The 15,612-nt window shown below is 47.9% G+C and overlaps 1 protein-coding gene across 1 annotated transcript in view; it reads left to right on the top strand.

Moving 5' to 3' along the window:
* Positions 1–3,996: 3,996 nt before the first annotated feature.
* Positions 3,997–15,612, top strand: part of pde7a (phosphodiesterase 7A) — a gene marked incomplete at both ends in the record, with an annotated part of 24,401 nt that continues 12,785 nt past the window's right edge. Inside the window, one exon of the mRNA XM_084443492.1 lies at positions 3,997–4,134. Coding sequence (XP_084299618.1) covers positions 3,997–4,134 — 138 coding nt within the window. The remainder of the gene's footprint in view (positions 4,135–15,612) is intronic.

Below are 15,612 nucleotides of genomic sequence, written 5' to 3'. Positions count from 1 at the left end.
AGACCATGCTACACTCTCCCACAGGTAATGGGTTCTAGGTTAGACCATGCTACACCCTTCCACAGGTAATGGGTTCTAGGTTAGACCATGCTACACTCTCCCACAGGTAATGGGTTCTAAGTTAGACCATGCAACACTCTCCCACAGGTAATGGGTTCTAGGTTAGACCATGCTACTCTTCCACAGGTAATGGGTTCTAAGTTAGACCATGCAACACTCTCCCACAGGGTTCTAAGTTAGACCATGCTACACTCTTCCACAGGTAATGGGTTCTAAGTTAGAACATGCTAAACTCTTCCACAGGTAATGGGTTCTAGGTTAGACCATGCTACACCCTTCCACAGGTAATGGGTTCTAGGTTAGACCATGCTACACTCTCCCACAGGTAATGGGTTCTAAGTTAGACCATGCTACACTCTTCCACAGGTAATGGGTTCTAAGTTAGACCATTCTACACTCTTCCACAGTTAATGGGTTCTAAGTTAGACCATGCTACACTGTTCCACAGGTAATGGGTTCTAAGTTAGACCATGCAACACTCTTCCACAGGTAATGGGTTCTAAGTTAGACCATGCTACTCTTCCACAGGTAATGGGTTCTAAGTTAGACCATGCTACACTCTCCCACAGGTAATGGGTTCTAAGTTAGACCATGCTACACTCTTCCACAGGTAATGGGTTCTAGGTTAGACCATGCTACACTCTCCCACAGGTAATGGGTTCTAAGTTAGACCATGCTACACTCTTCCACAGGTAATGGGTTCTAGGTTAGACCATGCTACCCTCTCCCACAGATAATGGGTTTTAGGTTAGACCATGCTACACTCTTCCACAGGTAATGGGTTCTAAGTTAGACCATGATCCACAGGTAATGGGTTCTAAGTTAGACCATGCTACACTCTTCCACAGGTAATGGGTTCTAAGTAAGACCATGCTACACTCTTCCACAGGTAATGGGTTCTAAGTAAGACCATGCTACACTCTTCCACAGGTAATGGGTTCTAAGTTAGACCATGCTACACTCTTCCACAGGTAATGGGTTCTAAGTAAGACCATGCTACACTCTTCCACAGGTAATGGGTTCTAAGTTAGACCATGCTACACTCTTCCACAGGTAATGGGTTCTAAGTAAGACCATGCTACACTCTTCCACAGGTAATGGGTTCTAAGTAAGACCATGCTACACTCTTCCACAGGTAATGGGTTCTAAGTTAGACCATGCTCTTCCTCAGGTAATGGGTTCTAAGTTAGACCATGCTCTTCCTCAGGTAATGGGTTCTAAGTTAGACCATGCTACACTCTTCCACAGGTAATGGGTTCTAAGTTAGACCATGCTACACTCTTCCACAGGTAATGGGTTCTAAGTAAGACCATGCTACACTCTTCCACAGGTAATGGGTTCTAAGTTAGACCATGCTACACTCTTCCACAGGTAATGGGTTCTAAGTAAGACCATGCTACACTCTTCCACAGGTAATGGGTTCTAAGTTAGACCATGCTACACTCTCCCACAGGTAATGGGTTCTAAGTTAGACCATGCTACTCTTCCACAGGTAATGGGTTCTAAGTAAGACCATGCTACACTCTTCCACAGGTAATGGGTTCTAAGTAAGACCATGCTACACTCTTCCACAGGTAATGGGTTCTAAGTAAGACCATGCTACACTCTTCCACAGGTAATGGGTTCTAAGTTAGACCATGCTACACTCTTCCACAGGTAATGGGTTCTAAGTAAGACCATGCTACACTCTTCCACAGGTAATGGGTTCTAAGTTAGACCATGCTACACTCTCCCACAGGTAATGGGTTCTAAGTTAGACCATGCTTCACTCTTCCACAGGTAATGGGTTCTAAGTTAGACCATGCTACACTCTCCCACAGGTAATGGGTTCTAGGTTAGACCATGCCACACTCTTCCACAGGTAATGGGTTCTAGGTTAGACCATGCAACACTCTTCCACAGGTATCATGAAAATATGTCCAGTAGTTTTTGTGTAATCCTGCTAACAAACAAACAAACGCACGCACAAACTAACACAGTCGGCTACACACGCCACCAAAACATTACTCTCGCAGTGCACTGTCAGTGGGGCGGAGGTAATGACTGTAGCCTGTAGCAGCCCAGGTTTAACATCTAGCCCAGGGACTGCATCTGTAGCCTGTAGCAGACCAGGTTTCACATCTAGCCCAGGGACTGCATCTGTAGCCTGTAGCAGACCAGGTTCACATCTAGCCCAGGGACTGCATCTGTAGCCTGTAGCAGACCAGGCTTTAACATCTAGCCCAGGGACTGCATCTGTAGCCTGTAGCAGACCAGGTTTAACATCTAGCCCAGGGACTGCATCTGTAGCAGACCAGGTTTCACATCTAGCCCAGGGACTGCATCTGTAGCCTGTAGCAGACCAGGTTCACATCTAGCCCAGGGACTGCATCTGTAGCCTGTAGCAGACCAGGTTCACATCTAGCCCAGGGACTGCATCTGTAGCCTGTAGCAGACCAGGTTTAACATCTAGCCCAGGGACTGCAGCTGAAAATTAGCACCCCTGCTAATGCTGGCATATTTACAGTTTTATTCATGCTTCATGTCTATCACGGTGGATTGGTATGCACTGTCCCTGATCAAATGAACTCAATAAAGTCAAGTAAAGATCAGCCTGACATCTAATGGCATGGATTCTGTTTTCATTTGATATTCTGTATTTTTGATTATGCGTTGATATGCATATTCACCACCTATCAATGCACAGATCTTTTCACGTAGGCCTGCACAGTTAGGCTATCATTTCATTAGTATTGTAGTTTTACAACTTTACAACTTTCCCTCACATTGAAAACTGCTTCCACAGCCCTCTAAAGCAGCCTAGGCCTCCAGCTGGCCGCAGGGCAAGCCCCGGCGTGGTGGAATACCCTTGTGGAGCTCCGTCGGTCTCGGGATCACCCTGGGCGTCTGACCAATAGCACGTCGTGTCACAAACAGACGAACTAAACCGTCCAATGTCTAAAGGCGTCACATCTGTTGGCTCGCTGCGATTGGACGAGCCGCACAAGGGCGTTTTGTGGTCGCTCCAACAGCTCCATCTTTGGCAGGTGGCGTGCAGGCTGTCCTCGGAACATGACTGTTTAGAAAGATAGGTGGTAGGCTAGTAGAGGGATTTAGGTTTCTCGGTTCATATTCAGTTATTTTGTGTTTTTTAATGCTTTTGCATGATGTGCCAGTAGACGCCGGACTGGTGTTTGTGATTGACGAGCGTCGGGTTTCCCTGATCGGCTACTTTCTGTTTTAATGACAGCGCTGCGTTGAGTGAGTCCAATGTGGGTGAATTACGGGTGAATTACGGGTGAATTACGGGTGAATTACGGGTGAATTACGGGTGAATTACGGCTGCTATTAATCCTTGCGTTGAGAAAAAGGACAGATGCTTCACGCTTCTAGCACTCAAAGACTGAACGAAAGCCATCGAACCACTGTATGAAGGCAAGTCTCTATTTTCTCGTAGGATTTCTTCTGTGCACCTCACCCACCGGTGTCTGCAGATCTCATTTCTGAAGTGGTCTCTGGTCGTGCCTTTGTTTTGGCTCAGAGACGTACTGCGGAGCCGTGTCCAGATCAAGCACTCCTGCATGCTTTTCTCTGCAAAAGAAAAATGAGGAAGCATTTTTATAAACATACAGAAAATATAGAGGCCTTGTCCTCCGAGGGCCCGCATCTGAGTGCAAACGAGGAAAGCAGAAGGCAATCCGACTAGAATGAGACCCAACGAGAAGAGAAATACAGACACTATTAATGACGGGGATTGTGTCAAGTCTAAAGTCACCGAGAACAAAAAGAAGTACTTCTCAACGCAAGCATCACGGATTTATTCCCACACCAAAGGAGAAATACGTCTGCAACATCATTTACCATCTGCTCTCCTATCAATTCCGCACGTTGCTTTTGTATTCATTAGCTTCTATTTTCATTTGAGCTTTGATCTGGAACCAGCTCTGTTTTAGTTCAATGGAAGTATGTTATCAGCTGCCGGTGTTGCCTCTGGACAGGCCGGTCCCCAAGCATGTTCTCAGCCGGAGAGGAGCCATCAGTTTCAGCTCCAGCTCGTCTCTGTTCGGGGCCCCTGATCCCAGACAGCTGTCACAGGTAAAGCCAGCTTCATGATTGCATCTCTATCGCTTTGTATTGAACGATTTCACCCAGACGCTTTAAGGTCGATGCGCATTGCCACAGCTCCGCAGGCGTAATAGCCAGCAGTTTGTTTTACAGATTATCATCAGACTTCCAGGTGACTGACTTTTCCCCACAAATGCACATGGCACTTTGTTTTAAGCTTCAACATCAGCATTCAGCTGAATAGCAAGTACAGAGAGGATCTGGTTGCATGCTGATGATGAAGCACAGAGGGACATGCCTGCAGGTCTGAAGTGCTTCTCCTCTCCTCTCCTCTCCTCTCCTCTCCTCTCCTCTCCTCTCCTCTCCTCTCCTCTCCTCTCCTCTCCTCTCCTCTCCTGCTGTAACACGCACGCGCCCTGCACTTAACAGCTGTCTCGAGCGACTTGTTACACGTAGCCACGAGGAACATGATGCCGCCCGGTAACCGTGTCCGTTAAGTTTGTCCTCCCCTTCATGACGGCTTTTTCTAGATTCTATGGTGTTTTGGGTTTTTCCCACAAATGCAAAGTTCCAGAGTGATAGTTTACACGACACTGCAGATCTCCAAACCTGCCCCATATCCTTTCACAAACCCCTTTTCCAGTTCCAACGAGACACTAAAAGAGGTCACAGGTGTGAGTGTGGACCTACTGGAGATACTGCCTCTGATATTCTGCTTGTATTTCTGCACATTTGATCTGTGCTCACGTCAGCTGCCCCACTGCGCTGGCATTGAGACACCAGCGTTGAGTGAGTGGGCTTCCTAGGTGGGCCACATCCATTACGCCTTTGTCAAGCACACTGCTCCACATAACCACCCATGTGTGTCTGCTTTCAAACTAAGGAACCCCACTTCCCCCACACAGATATACAGCCGGTCTGTGTGGAAGTGGTCAAAGGGGCTGTCTTTGGCACTCTGGAGAGAAATAGCTTTCTGTCAGGTCAGGTGACGTGGAATGTTGGGTGGATTATTCATCTCTCCATCCATCCATCCCTCCCTCCCTCCCTCCCTCCCTCCCTCCCTCCCTCCCTCCCTCCCTCCCTCCCTCCCTCCCTCCCTCCCTCCTTCACCCGTCTACAGCTGTCACTCCAAGCCTTTGTGTTCCAGCCTATGTGAAGTGATATGCGCTAGAGGGGGATTGTGGGATAGCGGCGGGGTCTGGTGACACATTAGTGGGTATGTTCTGAGGTAGTGCGGTGAGACCAAGCCCCCCCCACCACACACACACACACACACACACACACACAGACGGATAAGCAACAAACATGGACCCCCCCCCCCGTAGGATGAGCCCCCTGCCCAGCTGAGTGCTCTCCCACACTCTTATGTGTATACAAACATGCCTCAGAAACACAATGGTCCCCCAGTCTGTTTGTCCAGCGTCTCCCCGAGCGAGTTAGTTCGGAGTCGGAGGGATATGCCCTCGTCATCGCGCCTCTTTGTTGCGAGGAAAGCGCTTGGACCTCTCGCTCTGTTAATTAAGTTCTGTGATTGTTAGAATCTGATTTGTGATTTTAATTCTGTGTTTCGTATGTATACCGTCTGGTTTTCTAATGCATATTTGATTCTATTTATTATCTTTTAGAAAAGCCTCCTATGGACTGGTGTTGAAAATTAGCACTTGTGCTACAAACACTTAAGCAATGCATCTGGTCTGTCCACTGTGACTCTTCCAATGTAATTCTGATGTCCGTATCAAATAAAAGTTTCATTCATTCACGTGCGATGAGCAACAGGCTTTGTAGTGTTAAAGTGGTGTTCCCCTGGAAACGAGGAGCAGTCTTATGTAATTTTGTACAGGTGATATTTAATGCTCTAAAGCTGGGAGGAACGCTACATGGTAAAGACTTGACAACCTTGGCAATGTATTGAGACACATGCACACACTAACTTACACACACACACGCACACACACACACACACACACACACACACACACACACACACACAGTCGATAGACAGACCGATAGACAGACAGACATGAACTCAACTTTTAATGTCCAGAACATGACATAACCGTTATACATAGTCACTGCCATGGAGCAGTTCATCTTGTTTTTAGACCTTGTGTTTGTGTGCCTGTGTGTGACCAGAGGGGTGGGCTGTCCTCCGTGCCCGCTGGGTTTTTGTGCGTGGCTGTAAAAGTGTGTGTGTAGCGTGTGTAGATAGCATTTGTCGAGTTGTCACTCCCTCCCTTACTCCGTTGAATGTTGACCTGCAGTTCACTGCTGGCACCACAAGAGGCAGTAGTCCCAGCACACCAAAATAAAGAAGGGCACCAAAATCAACCTTCCGATCTCCACTGCACAAGTAGAGTATTGGTGAAAGCATAGGACTCCCACCCGGGAGATCGGGGTTCAAGGCCCCGGTGGGGGCGATTTTGGGAAACCATTAGTAGTTTGTTATTTAACAGTGGGTTGGCTACTCACTAGATCGATATTTTCAGTGAGGGACAGGATTACACCACCCGTGCTGTGGAGACCACTGTTTTTCTTCACCACCATACAGGGGCTCTAAGGTGCAACCATTTTACTCGCATTTGCGACTAAAAATAGTTTTGTGCGATCAGAAAAAAATAATTTAGGAGCACACTCTGCGAGTACAGTTTTCAACTATTTAACTCGCATTTTTTGCCTAAAATAAATCCATGCAAATTGGATAAAACTAGTCAAAGTTTCGCGCACCCGTATACAAAACTACTAGTCCCACAACTTTTTATTTTTATTTATTTTATTTTTTATTACAAGTCCGACGACTGCAACCTGCAACGCGCAGAACTCTCGTGATGACAGCTCAGCTGCCCTCACTCAAAAACGACTGTGCAGACGCCGAATACCCCTGCCAGTAACGTTAACAAAATGAAGCCCATTCAATCGTATTTTGCCCGGCAAAGTGGAACCAAGGAGAGAGAGGAATTCAGTGAGGCCCGGGGGGAGTCGAATCAACTGTCACTCAAAAATCTTTGTTCAAGCTCGTCCATCGGGGACCCGCTGTAGGTCCGCTAGCCTTGTGTCATCTGGGTTTATCCCTTACCTTTGTCCAGAAACAGAAGTTGAACCAATTGCAGCAAAATAGCTAACGTTACAGGAATCATCAGTGTAACTGCTTTAGCCACTGACCGCTACCATTAATGTTATGGAAGCTGCTGCTAGTTGTTGTGAGCTCATGAGCTAACTGGCTATCCCGCTCTTATTGTGCTGGATTAGCATTGGAAGCATTGGAACTGATGTGTCCAGACGACAAGACCCATCTTAATTTATCAGACATTATTTCATGTCAATTCAATTCACAGCTATTTCAGTGGCATGACTAGCTTCCGTCCTACCAGTCCTGAACAGAAACAAGCCAGCCACGCACATAAGCCAGGCTTGACCTGGCCTGGTTGTGTGTGGTTCAACGTGCCGCTGTTGTTGGGAGCGCTGGGCTGCCCCTGCAGAGGGAGGCTGTTCAACATGAGCCTGGCTCTCTGGGCAGTGGTTTGGCCGGCCGCCACACTCACAGATGGCCGGAGTTTCAGTCCCTCTTCTCTCTCTGGCTCAGGCGTTCTGCTCACACACACACACACACACACACACACACATGCACGGGCGCATGCGCACACACACACACACACGCATGTAGCTCTCCTTGGCACTCCCTCTTTCTCTGCCCCCCTCCCTCCCTCCCTCTCTCTCTCTTAGATGAAGACATTTCCTCTTGTAAACAGAAGGCGAAAGAGTGGGGTTGAAGAAAAGATGAAGTCACTGAAGAATGTGTTTTTTTGCGCTGGGAGCATGCATGGGAATGGGTGTAAAATCTGCCCTCGGAGGGACGTAGCGCCCGATGAAAGGACTCATTTATGTCCATAGCGTGGTCGTGTGCAGTACTGGTTCACTGCATGTAGGCCTCTGGTATTAGAAGCTGCTATTATTAGTGGCAACCACGGCACAGTTGTGTTATAGGCCTAAAACATGCAAGATGTACTTCACTATCATGTAACTAAACTTGATGATCTTTTAGGTACGTCAGTAAACTTTGTGAGGTTCTCTGACGCCCTGAGAGTGAGATCCTGCAGACTAGATTGGCGCACACTATAAAAGGACCTGCATGCAGTCATAAAGTCATGTGGTTTACATTACACACCCACACACACACGCACACACACACGCACGCAGACAAGCACACACACAGTCGCTCCTTCGGCTGGTTTGTATTGCCTGGTGCCTGCCCTGTGCCTGTGGCTTCGATTGATCCCGCTAACACGCCTCTCTCCTGTGATAAACCCAGCCCTGTTGACATTTGGCACGTCGTGTGCAACCGAGATATCCAAATAAATTTGTAAACAGATGCACAGTATTGATGGGAGCAGTTAGTCACATGTTTTACAACGGGGAGAGAGATTTAGAGAACATGCTAGGGAGGAGACGGGTTGTGCAGGTGTTGCTGCCAGCTGATCAGCTGTGTTCCTGGGAGAGAGAGCACAGAGTCCATAAACACGCTACACTTCTGTCAGGCAGCTCGGCGTGTTGATCTTAACGGAGGAGATAAGCTTTTCAGGCAGTGGCGTTGGATTGACGTCGTCTCAGGATGTGGTAAGAATGCTGAAAGAGCTGTTTCACAACCAGAGTAGGTTTAACCCAGACGCTGCCAGAGTCAAAGAAGAAAACAACGTGTGAGACGATCCAGGTCTACGGTGACTAGCGGAGGATGGTGTTGCCACAGTTCCGTTCAGAAGCCGTATTAGGACGTTTATTTGTAAACAAACAAACAAACAAACAAACCATGCATCCTCTGCTCAGATGCATGGCAGAGGTTTGATCTTTCTTTCCCTCTTATCCTCCCTCTATCTAATTTTCTCTCTCTCTCTCATGCTAACTCCTCCCCCCCCCGCTCCTGTCAAGAGGCCCTCTTGTCACATGACCATTGTGTTTGTGTGCTGCAGTGTTGAGTGTAACAGGCCGTTCGAATGTGTGTCTGCATGTAAGCACACTCAACCCCTCCTCGTTCGGGTTTCACAGAGTGCCGTTAAAAACACATTTATACAAGCCCCTTTAAAGTGCTTTGTGTAAAGCAGCCTTAAATGACTTTATGACCCTTGCTGCTGACAGTAAAAGAAAGTGCTGGTTGCGGAGATGCTATGAAGGGTTTCTGAAGGCCTCATGGCGGCCTGTGCAGGGCTGTGTGTGAGAGGGAAGTGTGTTCGGCGTTGACACCGCCACCTCGTTCCAAGACCTGCCTCCTACAGTAGTTACCCCCCCCCCCCCCCCCCATGCTCTCGCAAGACCCAGAGTGAGGGAGGAGAGTTTGTTGCCATAAAACATTGTCAGCATGTAGACCCAGTCTGTGACTTTGTGTAAGCAGTTCACACACACACACACACACACACACACACACACACACACCTGTGCAGTCAATTTAATGAAATGTAAAGGGGTAGTTCAGGGTTTTTAACATACAGACTTACCCATAATGTTGTTGATTGATGCAGAACATTTTCAGCTGATTCTATGCCGTCTCTCGTTAACGATGTTAGCGGCATGCTAATGCTAGCTCAATGCAGTAGAAACGGCTAACATTAAAAGAGAACTCACTTAAACGCTCCACAGTGCACCCGAATCAGTTGCAGATGACGTAGGACAGGATGCAAAATACAGTGCAAACAAAATACAGTGTAATATACAAAATATGATAAACTCTTAAAAAGGGAGGCACAAATGCAATTAATGTAATATATACAGACTGGTGGTGTGTAGTGTGATAGATGAGACATGTTTGATGTATACAGTACAGTGTGTGCAATGTGTGTGCCAATCAGAGGTCGTGTGCAAGGGGTATAGAGTGGGGGGGGGGGGGGGGTCGTGGGGGGACACAAGCCTTGTTCATGTCTGTTTGTGGTGAGTGGACCTGGTTCTGATGGACCGCAGTCTCCTGCCAGAGGGGAGTGGGTCAAAGAGAGCGTGACCAGGATGGGAGGGGTCGGACACTATCTTTCTGGCCCGTTTCAGGGTGCTGGAGGTGTGCAGGTCCTGTAGGGACGACAGTCTACAGCCGACTCCCCTCTCAGCGGAGCGGATGATGCGCTGCAGTCTGCCCTGGTCTTTGTTGTGGCGGTGAACCAGATGGTGGTTACCATCAACGCAACAACAAGTTTCATTTCAGCATTAGCATGCCGCTAACGTCCAAAACGAGAGACTGTATGGAATCAGCTTAAATTTTCTCCATCTGTCAACAACATTATGAGCAGGTTGTAAATTTACACCTTTAATGGAATTTCTGGTACTTGGTTTTTAACACAAATAATCACAATCATACATCCCCTCCACTTAAGCACACACACACACACACACACACACACACACACACACACACACACACACACACACACACACACCATTCCCACACACATATACATGCCATACATATTCAGTATAATAGTATACAAATTACACATACTTACAGTACTTACTTACTTACTTACTTACTTACCTACTTACTTATACATACTGTACACACACACACTCACTCCAGATAAAAGCAGCTGTGTGTGTGCGTGTGTGTGCGTGTGTGTGCGTGTGTGTGCGTGTGTGTGTGTGTGTGTGTGTGTGTGTGTGTGTGTGTGTGTGTGTCTGTGTGTGTGTGTGCGTGTGCGTGTGCGTGTGCCTGTGCCTGTGCCTGTGTCTGTGTGTGTGTGTGTGTGTGTGTGTGTGTGTGTGTGTGTGTGTGTGAGTGATTGATATGTCAGAGTTTATGGGAATACCTCGGGCTTCCTCCTCGGTCGGCCCTTTAATGTGTGTGTATGGGCTGTCTCAGGTTTTAATGTGTGTGTATGGGCTGTCTCAGGTTTTAATGTGTGTGTATGTGCTGTTTAATGTGTGTGTATGGGCTGTTTAATGTGTGTGTATGGGCTGTTTAATGTGTGTGTATGGGCTGTCTCAGGTTGTATGACTGGCTGCATGAGGAAGTTGATGTTGTACCACAGTGCCTAAACAGGAAGTGTGTGAGAGAGCAGCTAACACTGGGCTGACTGGCACCGGCGCGTCACGCAGACCTTTATAAGTCTACACATCAAAGAGGTTCATTGTCTATCCCATTAGGGTCATGTGACCCTTAGATACCATATACATGTTTGGTGTGGCTATGTTTACCCAGTTGTCTGAGGAAGAGCGTTGTCGCTCGAAACGTCACTTATTTTTTCTCCATAAATAATCTTAATGGGAGCCACAGTGTGCGGACTCTTACTTTCCTTGATACATAAGTCTTCTTTCTTTGATAGATAAGTCTACACCATACATAGATAGGCTTGGCTATTGGCTATTCGTATCATTAGCCGTTTTCATAACGGCGGGGGGGGGGGGGATGGAGGGGGGGCAAATGGCTCAGATAATGTTTTGTGACGTAAGAAGCAACCAAGTGCCAAGTGCTTTAATTTACCACAAGTAGCCTATTCACATGTACGTCTGCTTCAAGCACACAAAGACAAAACACGATACAAGTGTTCTTGCAGAACAAAAGAGAGATTTTGGACACAGATTTTGATTAATGTTCAGTTTCACAGCCCTCTGGTTTCAGGTCACCTGAGTGGAACACGTTGGTCCTCATTCCTGAACATCTTCTTAAATGTCTTCTTACGAACTTCGTCAGACCAACCCTAAGAAAGATCCCCGTGGGATTCATGAACGCGTGGAAATGTGTTCTTAACCCGCCAAAGGGTTCTCAGCTGTGCTCCCCCAAATGAGGAATGCCACTGTTTCTTAAGCTGAATGCGCGTTCTTCTCGTACACCTGAATTTGCATACATAGACGCCCTGCTCCTTAGGCTACCACAGGGTCGTGTGCACACAGAATCTAGACTATGGAATATAAGCGCATTGTGTTGCCTCTGGGTATGAAATGCGCTATACAAATAAAGCTTTGATTGATTGATGGTTTGATTGTGCTGAGTCTGAGTCTGAGTATAGCGACTGAGTTTAGTGCTTATTTATTTATTCACTGCCATTTGCAGTGTTTGTGTAGTGCTTTTATTTATTTTAGGACCCCACTGTGCCTCGTAGAATCCTGACTATAAATGTGAAACGTAATTTGCAGTGTTTGTGTAGTGCCTTTATTTATTTAAGAAATGTCGTCTTAACCTTTTCTTAACTGCGTTCAGGAATGAGGACCATTGTTTCCCCTCATACTTGATTAAAAAATAATAATTTATATAGGCTATATATTATATAAATCTATATTGCTTAGTGTGTGCACCATCTAGGAGCCAACGGAAGAACATTCACTACTCGTTGTACCGTATAGTGTAGCACAGTGTGACAAATAAAGCGGACTGATTTTGGTGTGACATTTCATTCTAACATTTATGGATATGTCTTAATTAAGGAAGGACTCATTATGGTTTATGGTTTACATTAACAACCAGTAAATAACCAATCAGACATTTATAACCATTCATAAATGTCATGTGTGAATTGGCCCTCGTGTTTGTGGAGCAGAGGTAAACATAACAGTACCTGCAAAGCCTTCTGGATCTTTTGAGACTTGATCAAACATTGACCCAGGGACCCTGAAGACAAGCACAGACAGGCCCGCTCTGACAGCACAGCCCTGGACCGCGCTGGCCCTGGAGGGGACAGATGGGACCGATAAGACCAGTCTCACATGGGTCCCTCTGAGGCTAGCGGCTAGTGTTTGTGCTGGGGTCATGACCCCTGTGGTAAAAGAGGGTAATCCTGCCAGCTGGCTGCTAGCCCAGGATGACGGGGAGGCTGGGCCGGGCACTGTGGGGGGCGGGGCCTGGCCGGGACCCCTACCCTGAGTACACGCCAGTCTAGTCCATGAGGGAAGGGAAGTAGGGAAGAAGTTTAAGGAACTGAACATGTAGTATACTCACGGTGTTATATGTATGTTAGTGCAAGTCCAAGGTCTTTCTTCCTTTGTGTGTGCGTGTGCATGTATATGTGTGTGTGTGTGTGTGTGTGCGTGTGTACGTATGTGTGTGTGACACACCACCCTATCCCTTGTTTATCTCTGAGAGCCCAGAACACGGCCCGCTTCTGTGCCAGCCCAGTGCTTGCTCAATGCCTGTGTGTGTGTGTGTGTGTGTTTGTGTGTGTGTGTGTGTGTGTGTTTGAAGTGAGGCGTGGCCAGGTGGAGTGTGAAGCCAGGTGACTTTCACGCCCACATGAGTGTGATGGAGCCGTGCATTGCCACACACGCGCGCGCGCACACACACACACACACAGGCACACTATATAATATTACTTGCATGCTAACCACCAGTGATGTGTGTAAACACAGGTAGTGTTGACAGTAAAGTACAGCTTGACAGATTACCCACTATGAGACAAGCTGTTTGCCAGCCAGTCAAATATTAGCCTTGGCCACAGTCATGTGAGCTCAGGGGACGAGCAGGGTCAGACACATCCAGACCCTGTATGTATGTGTGTGTGTGTGTGTGTGTGTGTGTGTGTGTGTGTGTGTGCGGGGGGACACACACCTGATCCTTATCACGGTTGAGGAGCGTTTATGGAGTGTGTATCAGTGGTCATTAACTTGTCACCAACAGACACAACAGCTCAACTGTAACGCCGCCTTTCATGTGGGTCCAGCTCCACAGGAGGACCTCCTCACGTTCTGTAGGGTCACACACGCGTCTCAAATCCCAATCAGCGCAGCAGGGTGTGCGCCCCGCTAAACCGTCCCCCTCTCTCTCTCTGCAGGTAGATGTGTTCCCAGGCGTTCATAGTGTTGAGGATACGGCTTCAGAGTGTTGAGTTTTTTCGTTGGGAGAGGAGAGAAGAGAGAGGAGCTGGAGGGGATGAGAGAGGAAGGGAGAGAGGAAGGGAACGGATAAAAATCATGCATGCAAATAGGCTGGGCCATGTTGACGTCAGGGCCCGAGCGCCGTGCCATCTGGGGACACCGTGGACGGCCAGCCCCGGACGAACCACGACAGAACCCTGGAACCTTCTCTCAAGACACCACAGAACCCTGGAACCTTCTCTCAAGACACCACAGAACCCTGGAACCTTCTCTCCCCTGGACAGCCAGCCCCAGACACACATGGAAGAACCCTGGAACCACCAGAGTTCACAGCCTCTTCTTCCCGGGCGTAGGGCTGGGAGACGGGGAGAGGCAAGCCCCAGAGGCAGGATGTCAGGCCTGGAGCCCCGGACTCTGAGCAGGCAGCACGGACCCGGCCCGGCCCAGAGGAGGGTGGGGAGGGTGGGCACGGACCAACAGACAGACGGCGGCCTCCGTGGGGAGACTAGACCAGGCCTGCTCTGGAGGGGGGGTGTTCTGTTTGCCTGTCTGTCTGTTCTGCCTGTCAGACACAGACTCACTCACTCACTCACTCACTCATTCACTCACTCATACACACTCACTCACACACACACATACACACACACACACACTCACTTACTGTATACACACTCACTCACACTCACTTATACACTCATACTTACTCATACACACACTCTCACACAATCTCACGCACTCACTCAGTCACTCACTCACTCACTCATACACACACATCCACTCGCGTACACACACACACACACACACACACACACACACACACACTCACTCGGGATTATCCAGCACTCTCCTCCTCCTAGGAGACCACAAAACGGTCTGTCATGCTTTTAGCCTCAGTCTCAATGTCTCTCTCTCTCTCTCTAGCTCTCTTTCTTTCTCTTTCTCTCTCTCAGTGTCTGCCCCCCACCTCCTCTTCCTCTGGTCTTGCGTGTCTGCTAAGTCAGGGGAGTGTCGGGAGCGATGGTCGGTTCCCTCAGTAATCACCAGGCCGCTGTGCTCTGACTGGATCGCTACAGGGGAGCCTGTTACTGCAGGAAATAAGGTGTGATTAACTCAATAAGGTTCCTTTCTTCTCCCGCTCCTGTTCTGCTCCCATCTCATGTTCTCCTTGGAGACGGGCTTTCTCACGGAGAACAGGCCTACCTTTAGCAGGTACCGCTGCTGCGTCATTATTTTTCGAGGTAGTTTCGAGGATTTCCGACCAGATGGGGCGCTGTCCGCTATGCAGAGTTGTATGGCAGTTGAAGAAGACTACCTCGAAAAATAATGACGATGCCACAAAAACCAGCTAAAAAGATCACTTAACGGTAGCGCCGAGCTTTCAAAACCCGTCGTTTGTTAGAGTAGGCGTTAATGCTTTGGTGAGTAGCCTTGAAATGTTTATTTGATACTTTGAAATATGAGCGCCAAGCGCCGCCAACTTCGCGACTATTTAAAAGTCAATGTCCTATGTTGGTAGAAAGGACTGTGGTAGCAGATGCTACGTCATCAGCGCACTCACAGATCCTGAGAAGGGCTAGGACAGGGTAGTGGTCGTCCTAAAGTTAGGACGATTTATTTAAGATTTAGGCTGCAAAAGCCTAAAGTTAGGCTGCTTCTGTAATAAACGTTTCCTATCTGGAGATAGGATAGGATTTTTGACTTAAGAACAGTTGTTCTGTAATGGCTTTTCCCTCC

Source organism: Borostomias antarcticus (assembly GCF_949987555.1).
Source record: "Borostomias antarcticus genome assembly, chromosome: 9".
In the NCBI taxonomy this organism is placed as follows: Eukaryota; Metazoa; Chordata; class Actinopteri; order Stomiiformes; family Stomiidae; genus Borostomias; species Borostomias antarcticus.
Note: the sequence above shows the minus strand (reverse complement) of the source record. Positions and strands in the feature narration are given on the sequence as shown.